Source organism: Medicago sativa, chromosome 2, assembly GCF_051527215.1.
Source record: "Medicago sativa cultivar Bolivia chromosome 2, Bolivia_mono, whole genome shotgun sequence".
Taxonomy (NCBI): domain Eukaryota; kingdom Viridiplantae; phylum Streptophyta; class Magnoliopsida; order Fabales; family Fabaceae; genus Medicago; species Medicago sativa.
This window is the reverse complement of record NC_140750.1, coordinates 56928998-56937558: the sequence shown is the minus strand read 5'-3', so window position 1 is coordinate 56937558 and position 8561 is coordinate 56928998. Positions and strand designations below refer to the sequence as shown.

Below are 8561 nucleotides of genomic sequence, written 5' to 3'. Positions count from 1 at the left end.
CACATTGATTAATCAAATTAGACTTTAATATTTAAGTAATAAAGCATGAATATAATGTGCATGAGATATGAAAGAAGAAAGGAAGGTTTAAAGGGAGGCAAAACAAGCGTGTGGGGTAATGTATATGATGTGACCAATATTTTCGAAGGTGAAATCAAGAAGAGAGACTTGGCCACGTGTATTGAAAATCACTCTCTAATAGAGGGAAAAACGCGGGGTTAGACGTGTACAAAAATACAAACAAAATGGTTTCTCCACTCACTTATTCATCATCTTCACCAAACAAAGTCCACCCCCCCTCAAAATGCAAAGCCATGAATGAATCAAAAAGCCCAATTACCTCATTTCTCATTCACTTAATGGACCAATAGAGAGCCATTTATCCTTTCTTTTGCCGCTTTCATTTTCTTTTCTTTTCGTTCTCTTTCTATCTCTTTCTATAGTTCGTTTTCGAGTAAACCATCATTTTGATTCTTGAAATTGTCAAGCAATGTCTTCGTAGGTCTTGAATGTGTATCAAAATCATGCAAACATTTCTTAATGTGCCTTTCCTAAGTCAAATTGATTTTTATGTATTTTTCGGGTCTCATGATGTGTTTTTTCATTAATCGGTTGGAAAATGCTAATGAATGTTCTAAAAACACTCTTTAAGAACTTTAAATAGTAGATTTTTACAAAAATTTATACATTTAATATCTCGAAAATTAAAATATTAAATTTTTTCAATAAATAATTTCTTAATTGAGTATCTTTAAAGAGTGTCCCATAAGACACTTGTTAGTAAAACCCTAATCGATTTAATTGCTAAAATTACTAAGGAAAGACACAATCAAAAATATATATTGAGAAATTAACATATTTAAGATCACAATGATAATTTACTTTGTTTTCTTGTCTTGAATTGTCATGTGTGATTGCTCTCAATTTAAGGAACTTTCCGAATATTATAATCATATTTTTCTTCTCAAACAAATATAATATTATTGGTAGGAACATTATAATAAACACTAGGTTATTGTAGAGAGAGAAAGCGAAACAAGGTATTCGTGGCATTGTATGATGCATCAATACCCCTCATTCATACCCCACCTTGTCTTGATCACTTATTGGCAATGAAATCCCCAACCTTTTTAATGAGTCCCCTCTTCCATTTTCTTAATCTTACACGTGGTCTTCTCTTACATCTTTTAGTTCAACCTCTTTCCCTTCTCTCCTCTCCCCCACTATATATACCCCATATCTCACTCTCCACTCCCCTCAACTCTCGCTCTCTCTTATATTCTCATTCTCTCAATACACAAACAACCTTTCAACAAAACAAAAAAGACACACCAACCAAACCAAAACAATTTTTACTACAAAAATCAAAATAGAGAACTATTATTATCACTATGGCAACATCAACGGCTTCATCAAACACATGGATTAACACCAAACTTGGTTCATCATCATCATACTCTTCTCCTTTCAAAGATTCATCAAGATCAAATTCAATCACCTTAAAGAAGAAAAGATCTACCTCCCAAAACAAAATCTCATGCTCACTCCAAACAACACTACCTTTTCCTAAACAATACCAACCTAGTAAACCCACAACCATACCAAAACCAAACCAACCCATAACAAAAACATTACCCAAACAACAAGAAGAACAAAAACAACACAAATGGAACCTTCTACAAAAAGCCGCCGCCACCGCCCTCGACTTCGTCGAAACAACCTTAATCCAGCAAGAACAAAAACACCCACTCCCTAAAACCTCAGACCCACGTGTCCAAATTGCCGGTAACTTCGCCCCAGTACCGGAACACCCGGTAACCCAATCTCTTCCAATTACCGGCAAAATCCCAACCAACATTGACGGTGTTTACCTCCGTAACGGCGCCAATCCACTTTACGAGCCAGTAGCCGGTCACCACTTCTTCGACGGAGACGGTATGGTCCACGCCGTTAAATTCACAAACGGCTCCGTCAGTTACTCTTGCCGCTTCACCGAAACCCACCGTTTGGCCCAAGAAAAAGCCCTGGGCCGGCCCGTTTTTCCAAAAGCCATAGGTGAACTTCATGGCCATTCAGGCATAGCACGTTTAGCACTTTACTATGCTCGTAGCCTCTGTGGGCTTGTTGATGGGACCCACGGAATGGGTGTTGCTAACGCTGGTTTGGTTTATTTCAATAACCGTTTGTTAGCTATGTCTGAAGATGATATTCCTTATCATATTCGTGTCACACCTAACGGTGATTTAACCACCGTTTGCCGTTATGATTTCGATAATCAACTTAAATCGACAATGATAGCTCATCCAAAGGTTGATCCAGTTGATAAGAATATGTATGCTTTGAGCTATGACGTAGTTCAAAAGCCTTATTTGAAATACTTTCGTTTTGATGCGTCCGGAGTTAAGTCTCCGGACGTTGAGATTCCATTGGAGCAGCCTACTATGATGCATGACTTCGCGATCACTGAGAATTTCGTTGTTGTGCCTGATCAACAAGTTGTGTTTAAATTGGGTGAGATGATCCGTGGTGGGTCGCCTGTTGTTTACGATAAGGAGAAAGTTTCGAGGTTCGGGGTTTTATCCAAGAATGCGGAAGATTCTTCTGAGATGATTTGGATTGATGCACCAGAGTGTTTCTGTTTTCATCTATGGAATGCGTGGGAGGAGCCTGAAAATGATGAAGTTGTGGTGATTGGATCGTGTATGACACCGGCTGATTCGATATTCAATGAATGTGAAGAGAATTTGGAGAGTGTTTTGTCTGAAATTCGGTTGAATTTGAAGACAGGGAAATCGACTAGAAGACCTATAATCAAAGAATCTGAACAAGTGAATTTGGAAGCTGGAATGGTGAACAAGAACAAATTGGGAAGAAAGACACAATTTGCTTATCTTGCTCTTGCTGAACCATGGCCTAAAGTTTCCGGGTTCGCGAAAGTTGATCTTTTCAGTGGCGAAGTTAAGAAATATATTTACGGTGAAAACAGATTTGGTGGGGAGCCTCTGTTTTTACCGAATTCTGATTCTGAGAACGAAGATGATGGTTATATTTTGACATTTGTTCATGACGAGAAAGAATGGAAATCAGAATTGCAGATTGTGAATGCTGCTACTTTGAAGCTTGAAGCTTCTATTCAGCTTCCTTCTCGTGTTCCTTACGGATTTCATGGAACTTTCATTAATGCAAATGATTTGAAGAAACAAGAGTGATCCAGTGACTCAGTGACCCAGTGACTTAACGACTCGTTCGTGGTCTGTGAGTAGAGATTTTACTGAGGGATGGTTGCAGATAATTTCCCCGGAACCTCTACTCGTGACCCAGCGAATCGTTCTTGGTTTGTGACAGGAGAGATTTTACTGAGGGATGATTGCAGATAATGTCCCCGGAATCTACTCCTCTGTTTTTTACAGCAGCAGATAATATTTTTTCTCTGCATTCTTTTCTTAGTTTGGAAGTTTTTTTTTTATGGACCAGCTTGTAGCTTTTGGGTGTAGGTAGAAAAATGAAGCTCAGCTGGTTCTTTTTTTCTTCACTTGATGTGATAAAAATTATATGATGATGAATATCACAGTATAGAAATGTGATATACTATGTGATTACTGTCATAGTCACTGTAAACTTATATTTCAGCACAGTTTTGTGTTGTAAATATCTGATATAATGTTTATAATTTGGCTATTTCTATTGGTGTTCAAATAGTTTTGTTTAAATTCATGCCTTTCTAATGATTTGTTAATGTGTTATGAGAAAAACAGAGGAAAAAAATAGAAAGGTGATTGTGGATTGAAAATTCACTCACTTCAGTACCTTTTTGCTTGATGTTGATGTAGTTTATGATTAATGGAAAAATACATTAAAAAAACCAAAATGGATTATGAGTGTGAAATTGTGGTTACTAAGTTTAAGTAGTTCAATCTTGATCTAATGACTTTAATTAATTGAAGACTAATGAAATATCGTCAAAGGGAAGACTTTGAAGTTTACAAAAAAGAGTCTCCATAACATGAAAATTCGTTAAGTGTTAAAATTTGCAAACCAATTAGCACTATGGTGGCCCTCCCGACAAATATGCCTTATTTAGGTTTTGTCAGCTCATAATCAAAGGTTATGAATGTGACGAACCAACGTAGAAGTTACTACGTGGAATTTGGGATTTGTCAGCTCATAATCAAAGCTTACAAATGTGACGAACCAACATAGAAGTTACTCTGCAGAATTTTACCGTTGATTTATCAAGTTAAAAAATAAATGGTGGAGGTGAACAATGAAAACATGTTATATAATCTTGCAACAAGAAACACCTGAATAATCAAGTTATGTTCATTAACAATTGAGGTTATTAATGTTTACTTTTAACTCAGTTAATTAATTTCTTAGATTAGACATATATGGTCCAAGTTCTTATAAAAAAAATTGATTGTGATCGTTTTATAGTGGCACCCCCACCTTTATAATCAAGTTATGTTATGTTATATCACAAAAAAGATGAGCATATTCCATCAAGTACATGAACACATACGTCTTCATCAGTTCAGGTTTTTGAAGATATTGTAATGTAAAAGATAGAAGCACTAACGGAGATTGGTTGCATAGCACATGTTAAAAATCATAGCTACCAATCACAACCAAACATTTGGTAACATCAACTTCTCTATAACGGCATTATAATTTGAGACTTATGAGTGAGATACACATGGCAATAGATAACTGTCAAATCACAACAGGAATATCATCAGGTTCCACAAGTCAACTAAGTTTGTAAGTGTTTGAAGTTTGGAAGTTTCCAAACAACTATACGAATTTAGATTAATTACACTTAAAAAATATCTTAGTATGTGTTTGCTTTGACGGTGGAAATTCCACGTTCAGCCAAAATCACGATGGCAATCCACGTTTATAGTGAAGCGAGGAATATTAGCTTTTTAGAATTACGGAAGATTTGCTTTGGTTGCACGTTTGATGAGGGTAACGCCTTTCCAAACAGGCACTTAGTCACTATTGTAGTAAGAAATTTTCATACGTTTTATCAAAGATTAAAAGGTTTTTTGCTTTGAGTTGGTATTTAAAATTTGATTTGATGAAGTCATCGTTCAAAGTTTACGGAACAATATCTGAGTGAAGCCATGTGATAGTGAATGGAAGATATTTATGTTTTTTTTTTTTTTGAGGAAGATATTTATGTTGTAGACTCTGTAGAATTTAATACTAGAAATTGACAATTTTGCTATCTAGTGACCGACATAGACCTAAAATTCAATACCAACGTAGTTAAAAAAGAAATTGATCTTTAGTAATATAAAAATAAGTTGATGAAATTAGCAACTAGTGATTTGACAACTTTTTAACAAATTGGTTTCTAAATTGATCACAAAATCATTTAGCATCCGATTTCAAAATTAAATCGTTAAATCGATAGACCAAATTTTCTGTTTTTTAAATTGATTACTATAAATGAGATTTTTGAGTAGTGTAAAATAAAAATAAAACTTGCTTACATCGTGTTGAAAGAGTCGATAACATGACTCTTCAATATAAAAAGAAACGGTTAGAGTAATAACTAGTATGTGTTGTGTTCGATTCTTAGAGTCTCTTGTTATGAGGAAGCCCAATCCCGTATAAAATAAATTAATGGATATCTCTCGTTGTTGACTTGAAGATTAGTCTTATGACATACCTAAAAGACCGAAGTTGTAAGAATACTTTGGGACGCCTACCAGGTGTCAAAGAACGATAGGTTAGAAGGTAAACAAAAAGAAGGAATGATACATCTATGATATTTATAGCTTTATGAAATGGTGTTTTAGGATTGGTGAAATGAAAAGTGATCTTTCAAAAGTCAAGAAAATTGTGGAAGTATTATTGGTGAAAAAATGAAAGAAATTAAGTAGACACGACTACAAAAGACACACAAGTTTGACAAACAAACATTGCTTTTATTCACAACCTTCAATTATTGAGGGAGGGGTATATATATCCCCATGTCAAAGGGTATAGGTGGTTGGAGGGTCCAACCAAATGCAAATTTTCATCTTAAAATGAAACTTTTCATCATATCAAGCAACATGAAAGTCTCTCTAATTACTCATTCATTTATACCATTATGGGCTATTTCTGTTAGTTGTGTTTGTAGCAATGTGATTCGGTATGTAATGTAAGGCTTGTGTCTTTTGTAACTTGTTCAGTGGTTTTGCAATTTGCAATTGTGCTTCATTCACTCACTCATGGTGCATAGTGCTGCAGATTGTCATGGTCTTCTTTTGTTTTTATCTTTTAGAAGGAATGTCCATTACATAGTGATTTTAGCCAACTTGAGCTTTAAGTCAGACCCTAACATGGCTTCAATATAATGCAACACTGTTTATAACCAACTTAAAGAATGGTGGAAGTTGGAAATAGGTCATGTCGACCGATAAAGCCTAGAAAATTGCTCTTCTCCCAGCAAAAAATGTTCACTCTCATACGAACTGGCCAAAATACCTCCCGCGTGAGTTAACTCACACATATGTTAAACCCAACTTGACTTTAAGTCACGTTTGCTACCCACGTGAGTTAACTCACGCATGTTATAACCTAGCGTGAGTTAACCCCTGTAGGTTATATTTCAGCTTACTGAGCATGATTTAACTCACGTGGGAGATATTTTGGTCAATTTGTATGAGAGTGAGCGATTTTTGTTGGAAGAAGAGCAATTTTCTAAAGTCTATGGTCTAATCTACGTTATGCTCAAGTCAGGCCAAACTCTTTTCACAAGATCAATATTTTTTTTAGAAGTTTATTTACTTAAAAATTTTAGAGTACAAACCAACAAATAAATCTTTTAAACCTACCAAACCAGTTTATTTAAATAAATATAAATAGTATTTTCTTTTATACTAAAATACTGCTACTACACTAGATTTTTACTTTGACTCAAAGATTGCTAATTTTTCAATAGTTTAAGCATAAATATATTAATCTGTGACAAGCCGAACTTTGACGTGTGTAAAAAAAGAACTACAACAATTTTAAATGTAAAATAAAATTTAAATATGATATCATGTAAAGTTAGACACTCTAAAGTGTCATCTTTAGTTTCAAAATATATAATCATTCAAAAAAAGATAGTGAGATTGAATCTCTACCTAACCACATGCTAAAGAGTTTGACTATTTGTTACAGGTCGGAGCATATTTGTTACTTTTCTAGACAGGTGCTTGATGGGGGAAAAAATGTTACCCTCATTTTAGTCTTTAAATCCAAAATTACTAAAACATATTTAAATATATATTTTATTTGTTATTTTGGTTCTTAATCTTAAATATATATTTAGTTATTGTATTAGTTTAGTCATTGATTATGTTATTTGTTGTTTAATTTTCTCTGTAAAATTATTAACAAAAGAGATATTTGGAATTTGGAAATGTGTTTTTAAATAGTTAATATATATTCAATAACTATAGTGATAAATATTTCAAAGATTTAGGAACCAAAATGATTGTTTAGTTACGGTAAAAAAATAAAGCTAAGGTCAAATTACCTAACTAACCGAAAATTGTGAAAGAAATAAAGCTAAAAGATGAAACTAATTTGATGGAGTGAAAGCGTGCTTTAACTGTTGTTGATGAATCTTTGATTTTGGTATGGGTCCATGAAATGATAATGTTATAGTTGATTCCTTGCAATAATGTTGCAACTTATGGCAACCACTTATTTGTTAACGTGGAAGGTAGTTATCCATCAGAATCTGTTTTTCAAGAAGCAATTATTTTTTTTGTTTATTATTAGCAATTGTTTTGCTATCTTTCTTCATGCACTTAAGCTTAAGCAAGAATTAATAATTTTCCCATCCTTAATTAAAAGGACTAAATGATACTAGGCTAGGATATAACCTTTAGATTATAGAACTTTCTAGAAATGAATTGAGTATTTTATTTTCTTGAAAGGAGAAAGAGGATATGTTTTTCAAACTAGTTCCATTTCATCTTCCATTATCTTATTTATTTATACAATGATAGTGTAACTAATGTACCTAACAAGATATTTGTTCTGATATCCGACCCTTATTCTTATCAATACTATTATCATTGACCTAAGATGCATTGAATCATGCAAACACTTTAGTACCTAACTACCTCCAAGTAATGCAACCCGTTTTGTTTTGATTATTTGTTGAGGTAAAAAGCTTAGAGAACGATAGAAGTAAAGACTTTTACTAATGTAGGTAGAAGAGGAAATTTACTAAAGAGATGCACATTTGGATGCAATTTTCAATATGGACCGTCCATTCAAATTATGGCAAAGATTGTTTAAAGCAAATTTTATGACCATATAATTTGAGTCATTCAATCTCAAATTATGGATAGAGATTGTCTCTTGCATATAAACAATGCATTGTCTTTCACTGTTTCATCCCTGACATTCCAATTAAATTAATTGTTTAACAAATAACATTTTTTTTGACATTCAATTGATATAATCATTGTTGAGATAGTATTAATATACTAAATATTTATTTTGACCTGTTAAAAAAATATATACGTAAATTTCTTCAAAAAAAAAAATATACGTAAATAACATTTTAT

At 33.5% G+C, this 8561-nt stretch overlaps 1 protein-coding gene across 1 annotated transcript; it reads left to right on the top strand.

Annotated features, from left to right (window-relative positions):
* The first annotated feature begins 1259 nt into the window (after positions 1-1259).
* On the top strand, positions 1260-3678 carry LOC146949209 (9-cis-epoxycarotenoid dioxygenase NCED1, chloroplastic-like). The gene has a single exon (XM_085745307.1). It carries the CDS (start codon positions 1392-1394, stop codon positions 3207-3209), a length of 1818 nt encoding a protein of 605 aa, XP_085601433.1. The 5' UTR covers positions 1260-1391; the 3' UTR covers positions 3210-3678.
* The last annotated feature ends 4883 nt before the right edge of the window (positions 3679-8561 follow it).

Bases quoted from the DNA above. Each gene is read 5' to 3' on its own strand.
- LOC146949209 (XM_085745307.1), top strand. From the start codon at position 1,392: ATGGCAACATCAACGGCTTCATCAAACACATGGATTAACACCAAACTT.